At 41.4% G+C, this 27,120-nt stretch overlaps 1 protein-coding gene across 1 annotated transcript in view; it reads left to right on the top strand.

The window, feature by feature from the left end:
• The window catches only part of vipr2 (vasoactive intestinal peptide receptor 2), a 185,131-nt gene that overhangs the window by 68,442 nt on the left and 89,569 nt on the right, over window positions 1–27,120 (top strand). The window contains exons 3-4 of the mRNA XM_034183771.1: window positions 12,794–12,907; window positions 19,270–19,361. Coding sequence (XP_034039662.1) covers window positions 12,794–12,907; window positions 19,270–19,361 — 206 coding nt within the window. The remainder of the gene's footprint in view (window positions 1–12,793; window positions 12,908–19,269; window positions 19,362–27,120) is intronic.

Genomic DNA, 27,120 nt, shown 5'->3' with positions numbered 1-27,120 from the left:
TCTGAACAATGTCTTGAACGTCCCATTTTCCTCAGGCTTTCAAAGAGAAAAGCATGTTCAACAGGTGCTGGCTTCATCCTTAAATAGGGGACACCTGATTCACACCTGTTTGTTCCACAAAATTGAAAAATTCACTGACTGAATGCCACACTACTATTATTGTGAACACCCCCTTTTCTACTTTTTTTAGTATAATAGCCCAATTTCATAGCCTTAAGAGTGTGCATATCATGAATGCTTGGTCTTGTTGAATTTGTGAGAATCTACTGGTACCTTGTTTCCCATGTAACAATAAGAAATATACTCAAAACCTGGATTAATCTTTTTAGTCACATAGCACTACTATTATTCTGAACACTACTGTATACGCTGGTGCTACTTTATGTTTTTTTCCCCCTTTTCATTTCACGCTATTTTTAATGAGCTCATATGTAGTTGCTGCAGCATTAATTTAACATTGTTTATTTTGCTCTCTGAAATTCAGCGTTTGTTGCAGTTCACATTTCCACCACGCACCTGCGCCGGTCAGCGTCTTCTGCGTCCGCCTTCCTCGGTCATTGCTGGCTGATTCCACCAAAGGCTGGATTGCACAGGAGGAGCTGTTTGCGGAGGTCCGACCATATGTTTATGAATGCAGGAAAAGAAAAAAGCAAATTCATGGTGAGGTTTATTGAAAGAGGTCAGTCACTTAGAAAGTTAGTGATTGTGTGTGGAAATGAGAAAAGTGTGCCCCACAGAGTGCAAAAATAAAAATCCTCTAAACTTTATTTGGGCTGAGGGGTGAAACCTGTTCTCGCTTCTCTGTCTAGATTCAAAACTTATATTTTTAAAGTGGAACATATAGATAAATGAAGGCAGCTAATAAGGCAGTTTTCCCCAGCAGCAGCAGATTTATTGTAAACTAGTGACCCGTCCTATTTGTTACGATGCTCATTAGTGTTTCTTTACAGCGATCTCGGCATGTTTCCATAAAATATAGCCATGACTGTTAGTGAGTCTTAGACTGAAAATAGAATCCACTATGAAATATGAATGAATTAGTCTTTAATTATATTGTTACACCTTTTGGGGAATGTCGTATTGTTCCGAACCAGATGTTCAGCAGCTTGGAAGTAGACTGCATGCTGAGGGTTGAGTGCGCGTTTGTTTTTTCCTCAGAGAAAACTTGTATTTCTGATGTAAAGAAGCATCTTCCTTAATTAACACAGTGCTGAACTGATTTCAATAACTTCGACATCCTACCACCGTGATTATTTATAGAAAGAGCCAATTTTTTCTTTATCTTTGAAGTGAAGAAAGTGTGCAGACTGTTTTCTGTGTGAATCGAAACGTGAAGTCGTGGAGACGGACTCCAGGTTGATGAGTCTTATTCCTAAAGGGAATGGAAAAGATCAACAAACAAACTCATTTTTCTCATCGTTTGCTTGGGACTAAAGCACAAAACCTTCCTTACATCATAGCTTAACTGTATCTGTCAGTGAGGCAGACTTTCCAGCGGTGTGTTCTGTCCTCCTGTTGTGTTCATTAAAGTGCCATGACACAAAAATAATAACATGACACAATCATCTGAAGGGAAAACCCGCTGCAGAGCTACTCCAGTTATTTTATCAAGAGAATTCAAACACTTTCTGATGCTGATGAAAACTTTCATCCATTTTTAATGAATGTGAAACTGATAAAATAGCGACTCCAGCAGAAAACTTGTATTTGCAGTGAATTGACTAAATATACCGCTGTTTGAAAAATTGCGCTATGTTGCACCTTTACTGACCTGAGAGGTAAAAAAAAACACCATACAACCCCGTAAAATTATTTTAAAATTCATGGTGACATCTCTATTTCTGGATCAGCTCTAAAGTATAATCTCATCTAAATCTCCTGAGTTATCAACCACTCGCACACACACTTGTGCTAAAACCGTGCCAACAAACATTTCTATGCAAAGTACTGAATTTATCAACTTGTACTTGATTCATAAATGTGTAAACATACGCACAGCTGCCTTTTCACGCTTTTCACTTCATTCTTTATTTCCTCGCATTAATAAGTACACAATTAGTAATTATGTGGCGTTACAAATACACAAGTCACTTCATGTCAAAACTGACAAAAGATACTTGTGTGTGTGTGAACTAAACATCAGCTTTTGACTTCAGCATTTTTTTTTTTCTTTTATTCATTCCTTCATTTTCTGACATTTATCCGGGGCTGGCTCATGGTGGCACAGACCAAACAGCCCATCCCACACAGAGATGAAGCAGTGCCAGGAAGATGGGAGCGTGGGCTTCCCTGAGCCATCCCCCTTACCCCACGATGATGTGGCCATGCTACACTTCATCCTGGGTGATGATGCCTTTTGGATCAGGACATACCTGATGAAGCCATATGGCCACAGGAACTTCCAACGGGATGAGCACATCTTCAACTACCGGATCTCCAGGGGGTGACGTGGTGGAGAACGCGTTTGGGATCCTGACCCAGAGATGGCAGGTCCTCCTCACCACCCTGCAGCCAGGGCCGTCCACCGTGCAGGACATCATCAAGTGTTGTATATGCCTGCATAACCTGATGAGGATGCAGTACCCTGGTCTACACAGTGGCATGGTGGATGAGGAGCACAAGCTTGTGCCAGGGGCCTGCTGCACCGATCCGTCTATCCATCTCATGCTCCATCCGTCCCTCACTCGTGAACAAGACCCCGAGATACTTAAACTCCTCCACTGGAGGCAAGGACACTCCACCGACCTGAAGAAGGCAAAGCACCTTTTTCCGGTCGAGAACCATGGCCTCGGATTTGGAGGTGCCGATTTTCATCCCGGACGCTTCACACTCGGCTGCAAACCGCCCCAATGCACGCTGAAGGTCCTGATTTGACAAAGCCAACAGAACCACATCATCCGCAAACAGCAGAGACAAGATTCTGTGGTTCCCAAACCAGACCCCCTCTACACCCTGGCTGCGCCTAGAAATTCTGTCCATAAAAATAATGAACAGAACCGGTGACAAAGGGCAGCCCTGGCAGAGGCCAACGTGCACTGGAAACAGGTTTGACTTACTACTGGCAATGCGAACCAAGCTCCTGCTGTGGTCGTACAGGGACCGGATAGCCCTTAGCAAAGGACCCCGGACTCCGTACTCTCGGAGCACTTGTTATTGTGTTTATTCTAAATGTCAGAAGAAGCTCAGGTTGCTTTTCCAATATTTTCCTGTTTGCTCTACAGTCTCTACTGCCATTTAATGGCCAGTAGTGTTCATGGCAGTATTTGCACTAAGTATTGAGATAGCCCATAAATTATAATTCTTTGCGTGCCTGAGAGTTGTTGCAGCCTCTTACTGCAACTAAAGAAACAAAACTATACATTTTGGTTGTATAATGTTCACTTACAATTGTCGTTGTGGATTTTGTTGTTTAAAAAACTGGTACGCAAAGGATTATGGGTAAGGGGCTGAGCATCTGGGCACCAGCAGATGGCAGTGTTCTATGCATTTTGACCCCGGTTACATCAGACGGTTTTCAAATCACAACTCGACTTAGTTGGCTTTTGCAAATGGCTTATTTTTTAACATATAAATAAAATGGCATATTTTACAAAAGCACATTTAAATACCAACACACACGTTACGTCACAGTAATGTGTTGGTTTTTACATAGCATGAATGAGTCAACCAATCAGTGTTTGTGGAGGCTCATTTACCCATAATCCCTTTCGCATCTGTCTGTGTTTGTTACAAAACTTCTGAATTAGTGCATTATTTAAAATTAAAAGATGTGTTATATTTTAACTTTGTACAAATGACAGAATTGACATTAATGGAGTTATTCTATCTATATTTTATTTATAAATCACAATCCATAAGTCAGCACTGCTTTATTTTCCAAGACCTGTTGTGTGGGCCGCCAGAAGAGGAGGTACTGCTGGCCCACCACCAGAGGGCGCCCTGCCTGAAGTGCGGGCTTCAGGCACGAGAGGGCGCTGCTGCCACGGACACAGCCGGGAGTGACAGCTGTCACTCATTATTTCCTGACAGCTGTCACTCATTCTTCATCATCTCACTCCATAAAACCCAGACGTCATCTCCACCTCATCGCCGAGATATCGTACTTCTATGGAGGTAACTTTCTCTGCCAGCATTAAGTGATTCCAAGTGCTATTGTGTTGCAGCTGTCAACCAGAGGACCGGCGTGGGTCGCGACTGTTTCGTCCTACGTCCCGTCAGATAAGTGGTTAAACAGACGCTGCACAAGTGTGTGTTAAAGGTGGAGGTGGCATTCCCACCGTTGTTGTTACAGGGTGTACACACACCCACACTTGACTGTCTTTGCTCTTCGCCAGCAGTACCAGATCCGACAGTCGGGGACGGTGATCACCTGGGAATTCGGGACTTGGCGGCTCCAGTATTCACCAGGTTCAGTGGTGGCGGAAATCGTGTGGTTCCGGCTCTTCTCAGGACAGACGTCTTCTATCCTCGAGCCTGCCCACACGTCACCTTTGTGGATTGACTGTTATCAGATTCTGAGATTGTCTGTATATTCGTTGTGCACCTTCACAACATTAAATTGTTACTTTTTGGCTCATCTATTGACCGTTCATTTGCGCCCCCTGTTGTGGGTCCGTGTCACTACACTTTCACAACAAGACCTCCACCTCACAGCAACACTGCTAGCTCCTCTCAACTGTTTCACTGATGCAAGTTATGTAGTAAACAGGAGCTCCCAGCAGTGTGCACAAAAACAGAAGTGCTGACTCATTGTTTGGGTCTGTGGTCATCTTTGACGCTACCAGAAGCTATAGTTGTGTTAAAACTCAAAATCAGCTTGTTAGTAGTTGTAAGTGTACTGGAGACAATACTGAAAGTTATCGGTTAGCTGTAGCTTCCGATACATTTTTGTGTGGTTTATCGGTTTAGCTTTATAAAAGATAACTTTTCAGTTAGCTGACTATCAGTTATTGAAGCTAACTTTCTGGTTAGCTGTGCCCACCACTACATACGAGGTCTGTTAGAAAAGTATCCGACCTTTTTATTTTTTTCAAAAACCTGATGGATTTGAATCACGTGTGCTTGCATGAGCCAACCTTGAACCTTCGTGCGCATGCGTGATTTTTTTCATGCCTGTCGGTTGCGTCATTTGCTTGACAAAAACTCCTGTAACAGTGAAATGCGCCGTTCATTTCCACACTGGACGCTGTGTTGATCTGGGAAGTCGTCTGACTTCCACAGGAATTGCAGAAGACGTGGACATCTGCGCTTTTTCGGCACACTGAGACAGACGTGCGGAGGAATTCCGCACGTCGCGGTGGAGCCGCATGGCGCAAAGCAACGCCGTGATGAAGCCTCACAGGACATGTCCTGGCATGTCCAGGCTCATCCACAATTTCTCGGATAGTCACACGACTGAAAAGCCACCGAAAGCCGTCTGAAAGCCATCTGAAAGCATCCCTCTGCTTCTCTTTCCATGAAAAAAACTCCTGTAACAGTGGAATGTGCCGAAAAAGTCTTGATGTCCACGTCTTCTGCCATTTTTGTGGAAGTCAGACAACATCCCGGCTCAACAAAGCCTTTACGTTGGAAATGATCTGGTTGTTTGAACGGGGTTTCAGCCTGTCGATCGGCACTCGGAGTGCGCCGCGCTCTCAGACGCTGTGGGCGGTCTTTAAACCGGCTGGAGCACTCCTTAATCTGTGTAATCCCCATAAAATTGTCCCTGAAAGCCATCTGAATTTTCTGAATGGTGTCCACCTGGAGGTCTCTCACAGTTTCTGGAAAAATTTGATGCAGCAAAGCTCCAAATCGTTCAGACATTTATTCGCAATAAAAATCCGACGAGAGGGGTGGACCACTGCTCACACAAAGCCTGCTCACAGGCGAATGACGCTCTAACAGACCTTGTGTGTGTGTATATATATATATATATATATATATATATATGTACAACCCCTGGCAAAAATTATGGAATCACCAGCCTCGGAGGATGTTCATTCGGTTGTTTAATTTTGTAGAAAAAAGCAGATCACAGACATGACACAAAACTAAAGTCATTTCAAATGGCAACTTTCTGGCTTTAAGAAACACTATAAGAAATCAGGAAAAAAATTGTGGCAGTCAGTAACGGTTACTTTTTTAGACCAACTAGAGGGAAAAAAATATAGAATCACTCAATTCTGAGGAAAAAATTATGGAATCATGATAAACAAAAGAACGCTCCAACACATCACTAGTATTTTGTTGCACCACCTCTGGCTTTTATAACAGCTTGCAGTCTCTGAGGCATGGACTTAATGAATGACAAACAGTACTCTTCATCAATCTGGCTCCAACTTTCTTTGATTGCTGTTGCCAGATCAGCTTTGCAGGTTGGAGCCTTTTCATGGACCATTTTCTTCAACTTCCACCAAAGATTTTCAATTGGATTAAGATCCGGACTATTTGCAGGCCATGACATTGACCCTATGTGTCTTTTTGCAAGGAATGTTTTCACAGTTTTTGCTCTATGGCAAGACGTATTATCATCTTGAAAAACGATTTCATCATCCCCAAACATCCTTTCAACTGATGTGTCCAAAATATCAACGTAAACTTGTGCATTTATTGGTGATGTAATGACAGCCATCTCCCCAGTGCCTTTACCTGACATGCAGCCCCATATCATCAATGACTCTTCAGGCAGTCATCTTTATAAATCTCATTGGAACGGCACCAAACAAAAGTTCCAGCATCATCACCTTGCCCAATGCAGATTCATCCAGTCATCCACAGTCCATGATTGTTTTTCCTTAGCCCATTGTAACCTTGTTTTTTTCTGTTTAGGTGTTAATGATGGCTTTCGTTTAGCTTTTCTGTATGTAAATCCCATTTCCTTTAGGCGGTTTCTTACAGTTCGGTCACAGACGTTGACTCCAGTTTCCTCACATTTGTTCCTCATTTGATTTGTTGTGCATTTTTGATTTTTAAGACATATTGCTTTAAGTTTTCTGTCTTGACGCTTTGATGTCTTCCTTGGTCTACCAGTATGTTTGCCTTTAACAACCCTCCCATGTTGTTTGTATTTGGTGCAGAGTTTAGACACAGCTGACTGTGAACAACCAACATCTTTTGCAACATTGCGTGATGATTTACCCTCTTTTAAGAGTTTGATAATCCTCTCCTTTGTTTCAATTGACATCTCTCGTGTTGGAGCCATGATTCATGTCAGTCCACTTGGTGCAACAGTTCTCCAAGGTGTGATCACCCCTTTTTAGATGCAGACTAACGAGCAGATCTGATCTGATGCAGATGTTAGTTTTGGGGATGAAAATTTACAGGGTGATTCCATAATTTATTCCTCAGAATTGAGTGAGTCCATATTTTTTTCCCTCTGCTTGGTCTAAAAAAGTAACTATTACTGACTGCCACAATTTTTTTTTCCTGATTTCTTATAGTGTTTCTTAAAGCCAGAAAGTTGCTATTTGAAATGACTTTAGTTTTGTGTCATGTCTGTGATCTGCTTTTTTTCTACAAAATTAAACAACTGAATGAACATCCTCTGAGGCCGGTGATTCCATAATTATTGCCAGTGGTTGTATATATACGAGTTTGTTTGTTCGTAGTTTGTCTAGCAGAGCACAGTCCTGTGGCATTGTTTACAGTGCTGTTAAGCATGGTTAGGATACCCATCATTCCTTGGTCAAATTAGCTACAAGTGTCAAAAGCAATTTTCAGAGTGAGCGTTTTACAGCGACAAGAGACAAGTGGTCACAAAGCCGCCAGCTAAGCAGGGCCAAGACTGAAAAGAAGTCTATTTTCTGCAAATACAATGGGACATGGTATCTGCCAGTCTGAGTGATGGTTGTGTGAAGGCAGCTTGACATACCTTGGTTTGTTTTTGGTTATATTTAACATTATTTATTATAAAGTTCACATTTGAACTGTAAAATATTAAGCTTCATTTGCATTTCTTTGTCTTATGTTTTGATCTTATGTTTTGAGGAATCATTGCCATTTTTAATGTATATATCAGTAACATAGATTTTTTTACTCGGTATGATTTGTATCAGTAAAAACAAAAGTTAAAACCATAGATTGTATATATACTGGACAAAGCCTGCATGACATCACCTGCAGATTTTCTACAGAGACCTGGAACAGTTCATATGATGAGCATGTCTGTGCATCACCACGGTGACGGCAGTGGCCGCACTGATTCTGGCGATGTAGCAACAAAGTAATTCATGCATAAATGGGTGGTGTGTAGGTGGCTCAGTGTGTGACAAAGGACGCCTGAACACGCCTCTCTCTTTGAGTCTGAACCACCTAAGCTAACAGGCTAATCTTGGTTCGGGCGTTCATTAAATCATATTTTTGGGGACTGGGTGGCAGTTCTCAACAACAGTTTTCTTTGATGTGGACATCAAAAGTTATGAGCCACTTATTTTCTCAGTAATTATGCATTAATGGGCCTTAACAGATGAAACTACCAAAACTGTTAAAAGTGCTAAGGTCATTAGCATACAATATTAAATAAGATGGGTTTCATTTAGCATGACTATTGCAGCTGTCAGGGTTCCTGAACGAGTGGCACAAAAGGAGGAGGACACAAATGCAGACCCACAGACAGAAATGAGGGAATAATCAAAAGGCTTTATCTGGAGGCTAAGCAGTGGTTCGGTACACGGGTAGGCAGGCAGCGATACAAAGGTAACAGGCAGATGTTGGGCTGAGGCGTAGTCAAAAACAAGCAATGTTCAAAAACACAGTGAGGCAGAGTAGGCAGGCAGAGACGAGCGCAGAGTTCAAAAAACAAGCAAAGTCATCCACAGTAAAGACAACCAGATCTAAGTTAGAACTATGGCGTGAAAAAGAGCAAAAAGGGCTTGGACGAGGTCAGAAGCACAAGGCATGGAGCACAATGAACTAGCAGTGAAAAACATGAAAGACAGGGCTTAAATGCAGGTGGGGTAATCAGGACGTGATAGGAGTCAGGTGTGGAGAAGGTGAGGACATGACAAAGATGAGTCCAGCAGGTGCAAGAGAGTGCAGGAAAGTGAAACTTTACTAAACAGAAGCAGAGTGAAAGGTGGGGCAAGAGAGTGCAGGAGAGTGAAACTAGATAAACAGAAACATCAGTGACAAAAACTAGAAAATAAAATGAGACCAAAATAATACAACAAGGAAAAAGATCAAGACTAAACTAGAATGGAACTACATGTGGCAAAAATATGTAAACTGACAGTATATCCAGTGACTGAAAAGAAAAATCAATAGAGCAAATAAAGGACAGAGACAAAACTAAAACGGCACTAACAATGAGGCAAAAGAAAACAACCAAACTGAAATCACCGGCCTGGGTCACAGACAGATGGCAAAATCATAACAGGAGCCCGGAGGGGGCCAAACCATGACAGCAGCAGGGACGTCTTAGATGATCTATTAGGCAGTTTGTCCACACAACAAGCCAGATTATTCCAGGTATTTGTAATAAAATACTCCAAACAAAGCGGACACAGCCTCCACAGCAGCTAGCAGGCACATCGAGAAGGACTCTGAGCTACAGTCGGCCGAGCAGCTGTCACTCAAAGGCTTAAACTTAGAAGACGTTAGAGAAAAATTCACCCCTGTGCAGTTGTTATTGACAGGGTTTGATATTTTGTCTGGTTTTCTGTTTTGTTTTTTGGTCTGTTTTGTTTTTTTGTGTTTTGCTGTTTCATTGTTTTTCAGTTGCTGGGTTTTTCTGCTTTTTCTGTATTGTTTGCCCTGGGTTCTTGGTGGTGGGTGTTTCTCTCTCTCTGGCCACACCCTCATTCTGGTGTGTTCCAAGCACACCTGTTCCTAATTTGCATCTCATCATCTGGGGTTATATAAGTTCACTGGGTGCAGGAGTTCCTCGCCAGATTAATGCACATTGTGCCTTCTCGTTCTCATGTTCCATAGTCCTGCCTGCCTCAGTGTGTTTCTCGACCTCCTGCCCGTTTTCCCGACCTCACCAAAGCCTGATGATTTTTGTACTGCTGCTGTTTTTTGGACTGCCTTCTCATGTACTGACCACTGCTATCCTCATCACTAAAGTCTTTTTACAACCAGAGCTGTTTGTGTGAGCCTCATGTTTGTGTCCAAATGTCCTTGACAAACCTGCCTGTCAGTCATGGAAGAGGAAGCTATCTATAGAGACCAAAACCATTTTTTTGTTCCAGGCTGTAAACTTGTTTATTTCTGCTCTAAAGTTTAACATTTTAACATGGAGTCCTAATGTGCTCTGTTTTGGAGACAGCCTCAACTGGCCAGTCAAAGATCTGCAGCTTTTTCTTCCTCTGGTAGTTCTTTACAGTTGTATGTAAAAGTTTGGGTACCCTGATGATTTCTTGATTTTTCTTTATAAATCATTGGTTGTTTGGATCAGCAATTTCAGTGAAATATATACAGTGATATTTGAGAAGTGAAATGAAATTCATAAGATTTACAGAAAGTGTGCAATAATTCCTTAAAATTAGGCAGATGCATAAATTTGGGCACCCCAACAGAAAAAATACATCAGCATTTATAGATCCTCCGTTTGCAGAAATAACAGCCTCTAAACACTTCCTATAGCTTCCAGTGAGAGTCTGGATTCTGGTTGAAGGTATTTTGGACCATTCTTCTTTACAAAACATCTCAGGTTTGTTGGTTTCTGAGCATGGGCAGCCCGCTTAAAATCGCACCACAGATTTTCAATAATATTCAGGTCTGGGGACTGAGATGGCCATTCCAGAATGTTGTACTTGTTCCTCTGCATGAATGCCTTAGTAGATTTTGAGCAGTGTTTAGGGTCGTTGTCTTGTTGAAAGATCCAGCCACAACTTCAAATTTGTCACTGATTCATGAACATTGTTCTCAAGAATCTGCTGATATTGACTGGAATCCATGTGACCCTCAACTTTAACAAGATTCCCAGTACCTGCACTGGGCACACAGCCCCACAGCATGATGTAACCACCTCCAAGTTTTACTGTAGGTAGCAAGTGTTTTTCTTGGAATGCTGTGTTCATTTTCAGCCATGCATACCGCCCCTTGTTATGTTCGGATAACTTTAGTTTCATCAGTCCACAGCACCTTATTCCAAAATGAAGCTGGCTTGTCCAAATGCTTTAGCATGCCTCAAGTGACTGTGCCGTGTATGCAGAAAAGGCTTCCTCCGCATCACAGTATCATACAGCATCTGTTTGTGCAAAGTGCGCTGTACAGTTGAACGATGCACAGAGACACTATCTGCATCAAGATCATGTTGTAGGTCTTTGGAGCAGGTCTGTGGGTTGACTGACTGTTCTCGCCATCCTTCGCTTCAGTTTATCTGAGATTTTTCTTGGTCTGCCACTTCAGGTCTTAACTAGTACTGTGCCTGTGGTCTTCCATTTCCTCGCTATGTTCCTCACAGTGGAAACTGACAGCTGAAATCTCTGAGATAGCTTTTTGTATCCTTCCCCGAAACCATGATGTTGAACAGTCTTTGTTTTCAGGTCATTTGAGAGTTGTTTAGAGGCTCCCATGTTGCCACTCATTAGAAGAAATGCAAAGAGGGGAAACATTTGCAAATGGCCACCTTAAATACCCTTTCTCATGATTGGATTCACCTGTGCAAGGAGGTCAAGAGTCAATGAGCTTACCAAACCAATTTTCTGTTCCACTAATTAGTGCTAAATGTATTAAAATTAATAAAATGACAAGGGTGCCCAAATTTATGCACCTGCCTAATTTTGTTTAAAGAATTATTGCACACTTTCTGTAAATACTACAAACTTCATTTCACTTCTAAAATATCAGTGTGTTTGTCTGCTATATGATATATTTAACTGAAATTTCTGATCCAGACAACCAATGATTTATATAGGAAAATCATGAAAATTGTACCCAAACTTTTGCATACAACTGTATCTGAGACCATTGAAGTTTACTGCTTGGCTAAAACAGATGGTATAACAGATATGGTTTATAAAAGGGGTCATGTGATTGACATTTTCAGTATGTTATTTCAGGTCACTGTGTGGCTTAAAATCATTTTCAGCCAGTAATTCTGAATGAACTCAGAGGTGACATATGTACAGATTTTCATGTCTTTACTGATGTTTTTTCTGTGCTTGTTACTTCAAATGGAAATAACTTCAACAAGCCCAGAAACAATTTTTGCTTTAACATTGTATTTTTAAATTGCAGACAGAGAATTATGGGACATTGAGGATATTTATCTGGAGACAACGGCTGTAATTAACTGTGAAAATGTAGACACAAATAGATTTTGCACAACATGACCTGTTTCAGTGTCACTTTAGTAGTGGAAAGGTCGTATTTGAGCATTTCTATAGTCTTGCTTTTTGGTTTCAGGCTTCTTTTAATAGCTGTTGCTCCTTGCTTCTTTTTTATTTTAAACACTCAGACATCCGTATCTTTAACAGCAGGATTGTGTTTTCCAAGCCCTCGTCTCCATTCGTCTGCTGCTAACAGTCCCCTCGTTGACTGTGCCGTTTGCTCTCAGGGCTTTTTACACCCATTAAGGGTCCACACTGAAGAGACGGATGAGCTACTGTTTTGGGAGACGCTTTGCTTTTGCTGGCCAGGTTGTTTTTAGTTTTCTCTACCGTCCCATCATATCACTTTAGTTTGTTTGACACATGATATAAACTTGGGTCCTTGATGACTGTGAACATACAAGTCATGCAGTTTATCTGGAAAAAATCAGCTACTTCCAAAAACATTGCAAATTAAAAAAAAAAAAAAAATTAAACAACAACACTGATGTTTTTCTCCCTGTGACCCTGAAGTGATTGAATTTTGCTTGACATTTTGACAGAGTTGGGATGCAAAGGATCATGGGACTACATAGCATGCTGGGAGTGGGCTGAGATCGGAGAGATGGTGACTATCCCCTGTCCTAGAGTCCTCAGGACCGTGTTTGGCAGAAACGGTAGGACATTAATTTTAACTGCAAAAATCACAATTTCACTCTCAGTATTTTTTATTTTAAAAAGCAGAGGAAAAATACAAAGAAATATCAGTGATTAGAGTGTTCCAGGAAAACCTAAATGCAACCACTGGTTGCCCACCAGGCCCAGGCTTCGGAAATAAATGGACAGACATCAGCTTCACCTGCTCCTAATTTCCATCATGCATATGATAAGATTGCAGTGTGCTGCCACCAGTGGCTCATACTCTCGCTTCCAAAACAGAAGATCCACAGTTCAAGGTCATCCAGCATGGTGACCCCAAGAACAAAGGGAGAAGATCAACAAAAGTATGATTCTTCCTGACAAGTCCAGACGTGTCCAGCAGATGCAGACAATCTAACACAAGTCAAGTGAAGACTGGGAGCACACGCTGGTGCCACACGGTACTGCATCACAAGTCCACGGAGTCACTTTGGGTTCTGGATGCCAACCATCCAGCCAGACATCCAGATTGATTCCCACATCTTCGAAATAACCAACTATTATAAAACTACTACATAAAAGTGGCAGACTGGTCTCTGAGGTGTGGAAAAACAAGTTAGTTTTTGGGTTAATCTGCTGCATCGTTAACCAGTTAATCCTGATTATGAACTCTGAACTTCATGAGTTACAAGATGATGCCATTTAGAGATTTTGATATTTATTGATTTTGAGTTGTCATCTTAAACTGGAGGGGCTCATTCTTTCTCTTACTATATTTTACAGGGTAAATTATTAAATTGACCCCCACCATTGAATGTATTACATTTTTATTTCCTACTTTGAGTTTTTTATTTATTTTATTGCATCTTTTCCAGTGGTGTCAAAAGTACACACATTTGTTACTTAAGTAGAAGTATAGATACTGCAGTTTAAAAACACTCTGGTAAAAGTTGAAGTATCAACTTGACCTCTTTACTCAAGTAAAAGTGAAAAAGTATGTGCTCCAAAACCTACTTAAAGTATAAAAGTATAAAGTAACCTTTAAAAAAAAAGGTAGATGCCACTATATGAATTGAAAGCTTAATTTAAAAACTGATTCGTTCTACATGTGGCCCAAGACCCAAAACCCAAAATTACCCCCCAACACCACCTGCACGAAAATGTTTAAATTCTAGAAGCTCTGAAATGCAATCTGGGACTATTCCAGACAATAAACTGCAGTGAGTGCAGCATCCATTTAGTGAGAAAAAAAAAACAAAAACACAACTTTCCTTATTCAAATTCATTCCAGTAGTATTCTGCTCTTACTAGGATGCAGCAGTTCTCTAGTTTGTCAGATAGTTCTGGAGGAAATCACTGAAGAAATTAACACAATGAAAATATGGTTTGACCGAAACAAACTCATTAAATAAGACAGGGATGAAGTGGAGGTATAAGAATCACTAGGTGTTCACAGGAAACACTCATTTATTTATGTATGTATTTATTTACGTATGTTCATTGTTAGTTGCTTTTATATTTTCTGTTGTGTTTCTATTCAGGTTCTTTTTGCCTCTTTCTCTAGAATTGTATATAATAATCATTAGATTATTAATATATAAACAAAAATAAATTTAAGAAATATTACAATTTGAAAACAAATGCACTCGAACGTGATGACAGCTGCAACTGCATAATGCTAAGTTTTAACATTGAAAATGCCATAGACATGCTAACGCGTTAGCATCGCTCCCGTTTTTAAGTTATAAAATACATCTATCAACTGTTTCAGAAGACCATAACAGGTCAGTTTAACATAGAAAAGGTAAATAATACTCACATAAGTATGCTCTTTAGGGTTTTAGCGGGGGAAAATTAAGCAAAAGAAAGAAAGAATAAACGAACCAATGGTCGTAGCATTGCTTCAATCTGCGAACTACTGCTTCGATTGGTTCACGGTTCACAGCAAAGCCGTGCTGCAGAAAAGTTGATTACAGGCGCACATGACGTGAAATATATATATAAACATTAAACTGAAGCCAAAAGTAACGAGGCTGTTTGTTTTAAAAATGTAAGGAATAGAAAGTACAGATACTTGTGTGAAAATGTAATGAGTAGAAGTCAGAAGTAGGCAGAAAAATAAGTAATGGAGTAAAGTATAGATACCTAAAAAGTGTACTTAAGTACAGTAACGAAGTATTTGTACTTGACATCTCTGCTCTTTTCCAAGATATTCTTTTTCATTATCCCTGCAATTTTTTTTTTGATAATCTGCTCTCTATTTAATGCCAAAATCAACCAACTGATTTTCACATATTTTCTGAAACATTCCAACAAACATGCAGGTAAAAATATAACATCCTGGTCAGAGCTAATAATTGAGGACATAAATAAATTTGGGCAGCAACGTGGCTTAGTGGTTAGCACTGTTGGCTCACAGCAAGAAGGTCATGGGACCAGTTCCCACCTGTGGCCTTTCTGTGTGGAGTTTGTATGTTCGCCCCGTGTTTGTGTGGGTTCCCTCCAGGTGCTCCGGCTTCCTCCCACATCCAAAGACATGCAGGTTAGGTGGACTGGAAACTTTAAATTGTCCGTAGGTGTGTCTGTATTTGTTTGTCTCTCTGTATGTGTCCCTGCGACAGACTGGCGTCCTGTCCAGGGTGAACCCCGCCTCTCGCCCTATGACTGCTGTGATAGGCTCTCTCCCCTCATGGCCCTTAAGCGGTTAAAGACTTGCGAGTGAGAGTGAATAAATTCACAGTTCAGGAAGCTATTTGATTTGAATATTTTTGAAATATTCTTAAGGAGGGTTTGATCTGCAAACAGTTTTTCACGTGGAAACCTACAGATTGAGACATTTGTTTGATAGACACAATTTTTGTCAGAATCTGGATTAAACTGTCTTTGTGGACACACACAGTTATACTAAATCATGACCTGCTTTTAAGGAAATGTCATAAAACATTGGTTTCTAATTAGTACTTGTATCTCCAGCTGGTTTTGTGAAAAGCGTTTTGGGTTGGGGTTGGAGAAACCACATCGTTATAGATAACAAACTCTATTTATGACACGCTGCAACTGCAGCTGTATTTATATTTAGAAATGAAGTTTAGGTGGTGTCATATTCCGTAGTTTTCCACATTATGGAGTGAACACCAACCAGCCCCAACCCCAGCCCCAACCAGTCCCAGCAGAAGACTGCCCCTCCCTGAGCCTGGTTCTGCTGGAGGTTTCTTCCTGTTAAAAGGGAGTTTTTCCTTCCCACTGTAGCCAAGTGCTTGCTCACAGGGGGTCGTTTTGACCGTTGGGGTTTTACATCATTATTGTATGGCCTTGCCTTACAATATAAAGCGCCTTGGGGCAACTGTTTGTTGTGATTTGGCGCTATATAAAAAAAAAATTGAAATTGAAATTGAACACCGCTGATCCGTTCCTGATTGTGTACTTATTCAGCATGAGGTCTAAATCATTGTTCATGCTCTCAGCTGCTGCTGTGACACTCTATAAAGAGTTATTTTAGAATTCAGCGAAGCAGAAGAGCAGCAGCGTTACTTACACTCACTGATCAGTGCTTTTTACAGTGCTTTCTGGGAATTTTCACAGGGAGTTGAGCTTCCAGTGTACCACAGCTACGTTAGAACACCAGGAAAGTGACTTTGTTGAGAGCGTCATTAGAGAATAATGTGCATTTATGACATTTACAGTCAATAAAGCGAGTCTTAGCCTGCAAACTGCTTCACACAACAACACTCAATATGCATTCAGTGTACCCGTACTGTACCAGTCATTATGGTTCTGCTCACTCATGCTGATAGAAAACATCTCTGCACTCCGATTGCTGTTTGCTCATAGTTAAACTGCCATGACACTCCTCGTTCTCCCGTTTATGTGAGATGTTGTGGAAGCTGTGAGTCGTGTTGAGGTCCGAGTCTTGAAGACAACAAAGGACATTTATGTTGTCCAAATCAGGGACGTGCACATTCCTAGTTGAAAGTTTTTAGTTCTTTAGGAAGTGGCTATTCGTACGTAGCTGTATTAACAATACTAAACTCTGTTGGTACGTAGCATAGCCTTAAATTAGGATTAGTGGTTGTGGTTAAATGCAGGAATACACGATCTACATTGTTTCACTTCTGATCCGATCCGGATAACTGAATTTCGATATCTGTGGATACCAATACTATTCTGATACAAGAGCTTTGTTTGCCTGAATATTATTATCATTATCCATCACCATTTTATCACCATTTTAGTACCGGGTAAATTATGTGATAGCAGCTCACAGCTGGGAGATGAAGCCCCCCGAAGCTATAGGGTTTTATACCTCTAAAATGTTATTGGCAAGCCCTATTTTAATTAATTTTGAGTGGTTTTAGATACATTGAAACCAAGAATAATGGAAAAAATGACATTTGTGTTGTAATATTTGTAATATCAAAGTTTTTTTGCATGTTTCTGTCAAAGTTAATCAAATAAATAATGTAAAGGTTAAAAACACATTAATATTAATATAGCATTTATTCTCTTCTTCAAAAATGACACACACAGTGAAACAGGCAAAGTTTTTCTGTTGCTTTTTTTTCCAACATAGTTTTTTTTATCAATATAAACCCTAATTGTCTTGTTTCAACAAGAGCTGAACCTGGACTGATTTTATTGTCAAACGTGCTCTTTTAAAGATTAAACCTGGATGAAAAACATTCTGAATCAGTTTTTCACACTTTCCTTTTTCACTGAGGCTGTGTGGTGAAGATGATCATTTATTAAAATTGCTTTGCTCCTTTTTAACAGCGTGTAGAGCGTAAGTCCAGTGTTCACAGTGATCAGCTCCTCCCTGTCTTCCTCCTCGTCTCTCATTACATTTTCTTTTCAATGGAGCTTTATTGATACGGGAGACATCTGTTTAGATTGTCAAAGCAAGTGTAGCATAGGTCAAAAAAAAAAATTTAGATGTACATAAAGTTAGCACTATTGTACAGTAAATAAATGTGTAAACAGGAGTTGTGGGATTGAAATAATAGAAAAAAATAAGCTTTTGGCGTAAAAATATACTATCCTATAAAATGTGTTACACGTAGATAAAGTGACCTAGCAGTTTAATCTTCTGTTTTAGATTTGTGATGGTTTATGTCCGTTGCTCCTTTTCTTTTCTTGTCACAGCGGCTCACAAACCGTGCTGCTGTTTTTGCACATTGTTGTACTTCATCCAACAGATACAGACGTTTGTCGATGTTGGTTGAGCTCTCATAGTCTGTTTGGGTGTTTGTGATCTGTGGGAAGTACGTGTCTCTGATAACTGGGTACAGCGGGCAGGTGGTCAGAATGTGCAGCTCGGTCTCCACCTGGTTCGTGTTTGGTGGCTCAGCTTGTGTTTGTGTAGAGAGTCCCAGAACCAGCTGGCTGAGGGGGCATCTCTCTACAGTCTCTCTGTGGAGAAACCACTGACAGAGCGTGTGCTTGGAGCGTCTTCTTTTCAGGTCTTTGGTGGATTTCAGTTCCGGTGGTTTTTCTTGGATTCGTCTGAATGCTGTCCACTGTGTAATTGTAAAATCTTGAATTTTTACATATAATACATATAAACATATAATCTTTGTGGTGAAAACAGTGAAATTCACATAAAAGGTTTCTTCTCCATCATCTTCAGATAGATTTTAATTCTTGTTGTTTTGTTTGATTCATCAAAGCCCTGTTGACAAATTCTTCCTCACAAAATGTTTTAAGTCTTTGGGAAAAATATAGATTTTTATATAGAATATATAAAAAATATAGATTTTTTATATAGAATATAGAAATTCACTTTAAATGCTTCTTCTCAGTCAGTTTCAGATAGATTTGAATTCTTATTGGTATGTTTCATTCATCTAAGTGCTCTTGACAAATTCTTCCTTACAGTTTTTTTTTTATTTTGGGAAGAATATTGATTTTTGGTGAAAACAGTGAAATCCACTCAAAGTAGGACATGTTCCAGAATTGTATGGTTGCTGAATAAAAAATAAAAAAAAATCACTAAAACAAGACACATTTAAGAAAATTTGCACCTCAAGATTTTGGAAAAGAACCTCCACTACCAGCAAAAATATTTTCAGCAATGTGTAAACTATGCGACAGTTGAAACACTGCTGTAAACATTTCACCTGCTAATTCAGATGTCATTCAAAGGTCTGTTTACACAAAATGCTAAAATGACTCTTAGAATATTTACAGCTGTTGCTCAAGAATTTTATTTGCAGTATATCATTGTGTTCTTTTACTGCATAATGTACGGAAATAGTCTGGATAAAACCGAATGAGTTCTGTGTCACTGATACTCTAGTTTTAGAATGTTGTTGATTTTAGCAACAATCAGAGATGTGATCACATTCTGTCATGTTGTTGTGCAAAAGTAAGGTGGTACTTCATATCGTTCCTTTCTTTTTCACAGGGAACATTAGTAGAAACTGCACTTCAAGAGGTTGGTCGGACGTTTTCCCCAACATAACCAGTGTGTGTGGCTCGGACACAAGCCAGGATAAGGTACTCCAAACATTTGAATTTATTTGTGCGCTTGTTTTATTTCTTCTGTTGCCATTTGTTCTGTGAACATTTCAGTGGTGTTTGACAGCTATTGAATTGTGACTGTGCAGCAGAAGAAGCTGTAACACATCATGGACTGTTGGTGGCCTATACATGAAGAAGCCTGCAGGGCTGGATGCTAATTAACGCTGGTTAGTGGTAGAGTCCCTTTATTGAGAGAGTAGCGACATGACGAGTCAAAAAAAAAAAAGTCACATGACTCATGGTGCCATCCTGGTGCCAAAATAGCATTCGCTCTTAATCTGTCTGCATATAAATCCAGCAATTTTATTTGCTGAAAATTCCGGTTGTTGTGCACTTGCATGCACAAATAGACATAGCAAGGGCTTCAAGATGTACAGATTCCCTTCAGATCTGAACAGAAGAAAAATTTAGGAAAATAAAGTCAGGTGTGGGGGACCAAAATGGTGCAGTTGGAACCAAAATGGCACCATGTTCTCAGTTGACTGTCCTAAATCAAGGGACTCTAGTTAGTGGTGAAGCACAGCATTTATTTAAAGTCATTATGCCCAGAAGGAACATTCACATAATTTATTGGAGGTAAAAAAAAAAAAAAAAAAACCTCTTTTTCTTTATGTAAAATCATTTAATTTCAACCTTGAGATCTTGACTGCTAGCTCCTGCAGCTATGCTTCACCTGAGTTAGTTTGTTTGCAGATGATATGCAGGCACATTGAAACAGGAAATGCATATTTTATCCCTACGAGTTGGAAATCTGTTGATGTTGTGACTTTTTAGTTGTTGCGCTTTAATTGTGACACACAAATATCTAACACAAGAACTGCCAGAATTGGTTATTTTGTGAAATTCAGTGGTGGGCATAGTTCCGCTAATCCATTAACCACTAATTATCTAAGCTCACTTTTTTGTTCGCGGGTTAGCTTTTCAGCAACGTTCAAAAACCATCAGCAGACCAATTCGCTTCCACTAAATTTAGTTCTGATAACTTTTACACCACTAACTTTTTTTAAACTTAGAAACGGTTAAAAACATTTATAAACCCTGTTGGCTCCTGTCTGCTATGTATTTTGCAGCAGCAGTGAGGTAGCTGAGAGGAGCTGAGCTCAACTCTGCCCCAGCAGAAGGTGCCTGGCTGCCAGGCTGCTACAAAAAAAAAAAAAAGCAAAAGTCATTATGCTTTAAAGCATACAGCGGTTGTCTTCTTCTTCTTCTTTTACGTTTCCAGCAGACTAGACTCCTCCAGGCGTATTGCTGCCTTTCACAGGTTGTTATCAGTACTACGCTGATTTACTCAAATCTTTAAATGGAGATTTGTGCAATAAATAAACGATGCAACAGCGGCCACAACTTCATCTCTGTGGCTATCTGGGCCAAGAAGAGTCTTTTTTTCATTGCCTAACTCAGTGTTTCTTTTATAGAGGCGCCCTCTCTCCACTTTATAGGTGACACACTCCATCAAGACATGCCTTACGGTTTCTTCTTTTCCACACGAGCAGAGCGCATTAGTCCTTTTTCCAATCAAACACGGGTCAGGAGCCAGGCCACAATGTCCGAGCCTCAATCTTGAAAAAAAAATCACTTGCTCTGACCTGCTTTTCTCCCAACTGGTGTCTCACCCTCTAACGTCCCTCTTCTCAGAGTCCCACTCTCGCTGCCACTGACTCAGTGCTGGCCACCACTCTACAGTACTCCGAGAACCCCAGTGCTGTAAACACACTAATAAAATCCTGCCTCAGAGCCTGCTTGGCAGTCAGGTCTGCCACCTCGTTGCCCACCACTCCCACATGGGCACAGACAAGCAACATAAAAGCAACAGGCAAGCCCACCATATCAGCTCTTTTTAGAGCAACTAAAATTTCAAAAATTAAGTCAGCCTGCACCTGTGGCACTCCAGCCTCCAAAGCCATTAACACAGCACCTGAATCTGAACAAATTAAAGCATGTTGAGGCCCAATTTTGCCCACCCATTCCAGAGCACATAACAAGGCTGTAACTTCTGTGGTGAATACTGACACATTATCTGGAAGTCGATAACCTTGTGGCTCAAGCCAGCCTCAGGAATGTGCACAGCAAAAGCTGATCTGTTGGTAGTCGGCTCCACAGATCCATCAGTGTAAATTACTAAGTGCCCATCATCCCAGTGCTCATTGATTACTTTGTTGACCACGCCTACTGGGTTTTCCTTGCCCTTGTCTTTAAGAAAGTCTTTAACAGTCCAGTCTATTTCTGGGTCCGGGAGCAGCCACAGGGGAACAGAGGTCCAAACCACTCTTGGGGACATATCAAAACACAATTCTGGTGACTCAGCCCACACTGTTTTAACAAAATACCCTCGTCTCCCCCCTTTAACAAACTCCCAGCTCTCCTCCAGCACATGCTTTACAGGGTTACTCTGTTCTTGATCCTGCACTCTTCCAGCATACTGTAGGCCCAACTTTCTCCACCTAAGACTCAAAGGCATCTCTCCACACTCCAGTAGAAGAGCCGGGATCGGGGTGGTCGTCACTGCCCCACAACACACCCTAGGCTTTAAGCCCCTTGGTGTATTCGTAGAGCTGCGTATTGCAGTGTTGTGTTTCATTTAAATACGCCCGAAATGCGCACCTACTCAGCCTTTTTCCGTGTTCATGGATCTGTTTGCAGCTGCGTCTGTTCGGTTTTTAATATGTGCACTTTGCTGCTATTTAAACTCAGTTCACTCCTGCCGGCTGTGCAGAACACATCACTGCTCTTGGAAAACAGTGGACTGTATCATGAGGTTTTTACAGTTGAATTACTGCCACGTATGTAGCCAAAGCTGCTATTTTCTGCCTCTGTGGAAGTGCGCTCTGTTCTCTACTGCACGGTGTGCTGTAGCTCATAAACAGTCATTTAACATTATTATTATTATTATTTGTTTTGATGGATCATTTTCATTGTGTACAGATGCTGCTGAGTCTGGCTGTGGTAAAGGCTGCCATGAATGAAGCGCTGTGACTCATTAAACTTTTAAAGCTCCGATTGCGCCAATCAGGTCCACTGATTTGAACAGACCTGATCGATCAGGTCGTCTGATGATCGCACCGACATGCGGCAACGAGGCTTTTATCTTAAAGAGTCACAGGTTTGATCAGAGAGAGAGTGACCGACCTGCTGTTTCTGGATTTCTGAGTTGAGGTTCGATTCCCTGTTCTGATCACACACAGGCGCTGTGGGCTGTGTGATCATGTTCTCATGTCCTCCAGTTGATTCCTCTGGATTCACACACTCAGTTTTTGGTTGTGTACAGGAGCACCGTGTTGCACAGACTTGCATGCAGTAACGCTGTGCTCTGCAGACCTGCTTAAAACTGTGTCCAGTGCTCTACACCGAAGAAAATTAAACATGTTTAATTTCTTCCATCCTACGCTTGTAGCCCTCAAAATACTGCTGCGTAGGGAGCAAAAACTTGACATAGAGCTGCTAAAAAGTGGGCAGAGAGCTGCTCAACTCGGCGTAGACAATACGCTACAATGAGCAGCTCTACGAATACACCACTGTAAAAGGGGCTTTAGCCTGCACAACATTCAGCTTTGTAATTGTCTTTGCTGCATTACCATACGCTAAACAACCATAGTCAATTGAAGCTCGAACCATTGCCCGATATATCATGAGAAGTGCACTTTTATCTGCACCCCAACTACTTCCTGCAAGACAACGCATAACATTTATAATCTTATCACATTTAGCCACAGTCTTCTCCACATGAGCTTTCCATGTTAACCTCTCATCAAAAAGCACACCTAGGAACTTGAAAATTTTCACTCTTTCTAATTCACTATTATACAGAGACAAGCCCACAGAACTGCAAACTTTACGATTATACCCAAATATTAGATACTTACTTTTTTCCACAGATAATTTAAACCCCCATTTTCCTGCCCACTTAACTACTTCATTCAAAGCTGCTTGCATTTTCTTTAATAAATGGGGAACATTATGACCCCTTTTCCAAATTGCCCCATCGTCAGCAAACAGAGAAAGTCCAAACCCTCCACCAATGTTATCAAATATATCATTAATCATTATGTTAAAAAGAACAGGACTGATCACACTACCCTGCGGAGTACCATTATCAATGTCGAGTACATCAGACAGTATATTACCCACTCTAACCTGGATCCTCTGCTTCTGCAAAAAAGCTGCAATCCAGTTCAACATACGGCCGCGTACTCCAGCATCATACAATTTTATAACAAGGCCCTCCCTCCGTAACATATCATACGCTTTCTCTATGTTTAAAAAACTGCTATAACCCCCTCTTTGTTAACCAGTGCCTTCTGCACTTCTGATTCCAGCAATAAAACAGAGCCCATAGTTCCTCACCCCAACCTAAAACCATTTTGTACTTTGGGTAATCATCCCTCCTCCAACTTGTACACCAACCTATCAGTTACCATTCTTTCCATAATTTTGCAAATAACTGATGTCAGGAAGGTAGATCTTGAGGACCAAACTTGGGCACCCCTGCCCTAACCCATCCTTTCCTGGTGCAGTTTTGCTTCCTCTATTAATAGCATTCTGCAATTCCTTTAATGAAAGGAATTAATTACCAGGGTCAGAATTATCAACATTAACCTCAAGTTTAAAATTCTGATCAGTCAAAGTCTCATTCCTTTGCCTGCTCCCACCCACCCCAATATTATCCCCGCAGTGAAATTCCCGGAACTTCTTGGCCATCATATTTGCTTTCTGGGGAGGTGATGGTCTAGTGTTTAAGGTGTTGGGCTTGAGACCAGACAATCCTGGGTTCAAATCCCCGCCTGACTGGAAAATCACTAAGGGCCCTTGGGCAACGTCTTTAATCCCCTATTGCTCCCGGTGTGTAGTGAGCGCCTTGTATGGCAGCACCCTGACATCGGGGTGAATGTGAGGCATTATTATAAAGCGCTTTGAGCGTTGATGCAGATGGAAAAGCGCTATATAAATGCAGTCCATTTACCATTCTGGCTGTCACATAAGGCTTCCACTGTTGTGAAAGTGTAGTGACACGGACCCACAACAGGGGGCGCAAATGAACGGCCAATAGATGAGCCAAAAAGTAACAATTTAATGTTGTGAAATGTGCACAACGAAATACAGACAATCTCAGAATATAATTACAGTCAATTCACAAAGGTGACGTGTGGGCAGGCTCGAGGATAGAAGACGTCTGTCCTGAGAAGAGCCGGAACCACACGATTTCCGCCGCCACTGAACCTGGTGAATACTGGAGCCGCCAAGTCCTGAATTCCCAGGTGATCACCGTCCCCGACTGTCGGATCTGGTACTGCTGGCGAGAACAAAGACAGTCAAGTGTAGGTGTGCACACCCAGTAACAACAACGGTGGGAATGCCACCTCCACCTCTCACTCAATATGTGTTGCAGCGGTCCCTCAGAGGAAAAAGAGTGCCGTCCTGCACAGCCTCCACAAACGAAGGACCGGTACTCCTGCAAACACTCACAATAGACAGATTCAGAAAATACCACAAAGGCTGAGGATATTACCTCCAATGAAGTACGATATCTCGTCGATGAGGTGGAGATGACGTCTGGGTTTTATGGAGTGCGATGATGAAGAATGAGTGACAGCTGTCAGGAGTTAATGAGTGACAGCTGTCACTCCCGGCTGTGTCTGTGGCAGCAGCGCCCTCTCGTGCCTGAAGCCCGCACTTCAGGCAGGGCGCCCTCTGGTGGTGGGCCAGCAGTACCTCCTCTTCTGGCGGCCCACACAACATCCACCCCCTTATGCTCTAACACAGGAATTAATCTTTGCCTACAAATCCCTGCCATATGATGCACAGCTGACCAATCCTCAGCCACTGACATCTGTGCCCTACTACAATATTTCCTCCAACTGTCTCGTTTAGCTGTCTTAATTGTCCTTCAAGCCACAGCTGCCAACCTCTTATATACAATGGCATTCTGATATAAAGGGTACTTCTTTAACACCCTAAAAGCTCTGTTCCTCTATTTTACAGCTTCTGTACACCACAGGACACTAACCCTCTCCTTCACACCTCGTATCTGAGGAATATATTTCCGAGCATTTTTCGTAATGATTTCACAAAGACTCTCCTACCACTCATCTATAGTGTCATAATTTACTTGACCCACATCACCACTGCACCCCTCCACAAATTTCCTCCACTTTGCTTTACTAAAATCAAAAGTCTTAGGCCTACCAAAATCTTCCTTTCCCAAAAATATTACTAAAGTTTAAAATAATTGGAAAGTGATCTCTCCCTATTGCACTGGACTCTAAACAATCCCACTCTCCCTCCAGAGCCAATGTCGGAGAAGCTAGAGCTAAATCAATACAAGAAAACCTCCCTGATCTAATATCAAACTGTGTGGGTCTGCCGTCATTCAAACATACTAAACCATTACAATCCATAAAATCCTCAACCACCACACCATTAAAGTCCCGCTCACCACTACCCCAGAGCGGATTATGCGCATTAAAATCACCAACCACAATACTGGCGCCCCAACTGACTGCATTATTTCATTTAAAGTACAAGTGCTAAGGTGCAAACATGGATTATAAATATTAATAACATTAATTTTACCCTGTGTACCCCAAATTCTAACTACTAAACACTCCGGTTGAGTGTCTAATGATAACCTTTAATAATGAACCCCTGCTTTAATAAATATTGCACATCCCCCTCCATGCCTATCAGAACGGTCTAGCCTCACACTCTCATAATTAGGTATCACAAAATCCAGGCATGGTTTTAGCCATGTCTCTTGTACACATATTACATAGGGTTTGAGCAGTAATTCATCTACATACTTTTTGAGTTCCTGTCCATTTGCAGTAAGACTTCGGGCATTCCATTGTAAAACGTGGAACATGTAGCTCTACCTTAAACCTTCAGAGCATCCCAGAGGCAACCCAGAACCCCTGTGAACATAGGTTATGTTCAAGTGTTCTGGGGGTACCTCAACTCCTAAAAACCTCTGAGCCTCTTGGGCAATTATTGCCTTAATATCACTCGAAGTCTCCACCTGCCTTACTGCCCACAGCATTTCCAACAAAAATGCAAGGAAAGCAGTTTTATCAACCACTAAGCAATTATCTGGCACAGTTGCTTTGGCCTCTGTTGAGCCCGCAGCAATGGGCGACATCTGGTGGTTGGTACCTCGAGAGGCCTTAACTCGCTTAACAGCCTCTGCATAAGAGATGCTCTCTGACTCCTTAACCTTCTCCACTTGTTGGGCTTGAATTTGGGCCACGCATCCTCTGAAAGCCGCCACATGGTTGCCCCACAGTTACAGCATTTCTCATTGTCATTTGTAAACTGAGGCCAATCATCTCCTTTGCCACATTTCCCACACCTCTCCTCACCCTTGCTGCAACATGCCCAAACCGCTGGCATTTGTAACAGTGGAGAGGAGGGCGCACAACAGCTCCTCCCTTCAGATTTTGAAGCAAATCGCCCTCAGAAATGTCTGGTGTAATGTAAATAACTCCTTTTACACCTTGATCAGACTCTTGACTGAGCCCTGGCACAAAACCTTGATTTGCTTGTTTACCGAACTCCCTGAGCTTCGAAGCTTTTGCTCTCTGGGCTTCGGATTTACAAAAATCAATATATTCCTGTTGTGAAAGTGTAGTGACACGGACCCACAACAGGGGGCGCAAATGAACGGTCAATGGATGAGCCAAAAAGTAACAATTACAGACAATCTCAGAATATAATTACAGTCAAATCACAAAGGTGACGTGTGGGC

The sequence above is a fragment of the Thalassophryne amazonica genome, chromosome 12 (assembly GCF_902500255.1).
Source record: "Thalassophryne amazonica chromosome 12, fThaAma1.1, whole genome shotgun sequence".
In the NCBI taxonomy this organism is placed as follows: domain Eukaryota; kingdom Metazoa; phylum Chordata; class Actinopteri; order Batrachoidiformes; family Batrachoididae; genus Thalassophryne; species Thalassophryne amazonica.
This window is presented reverse-complemented; position numbering and strand designations above follow the sequence as displayed.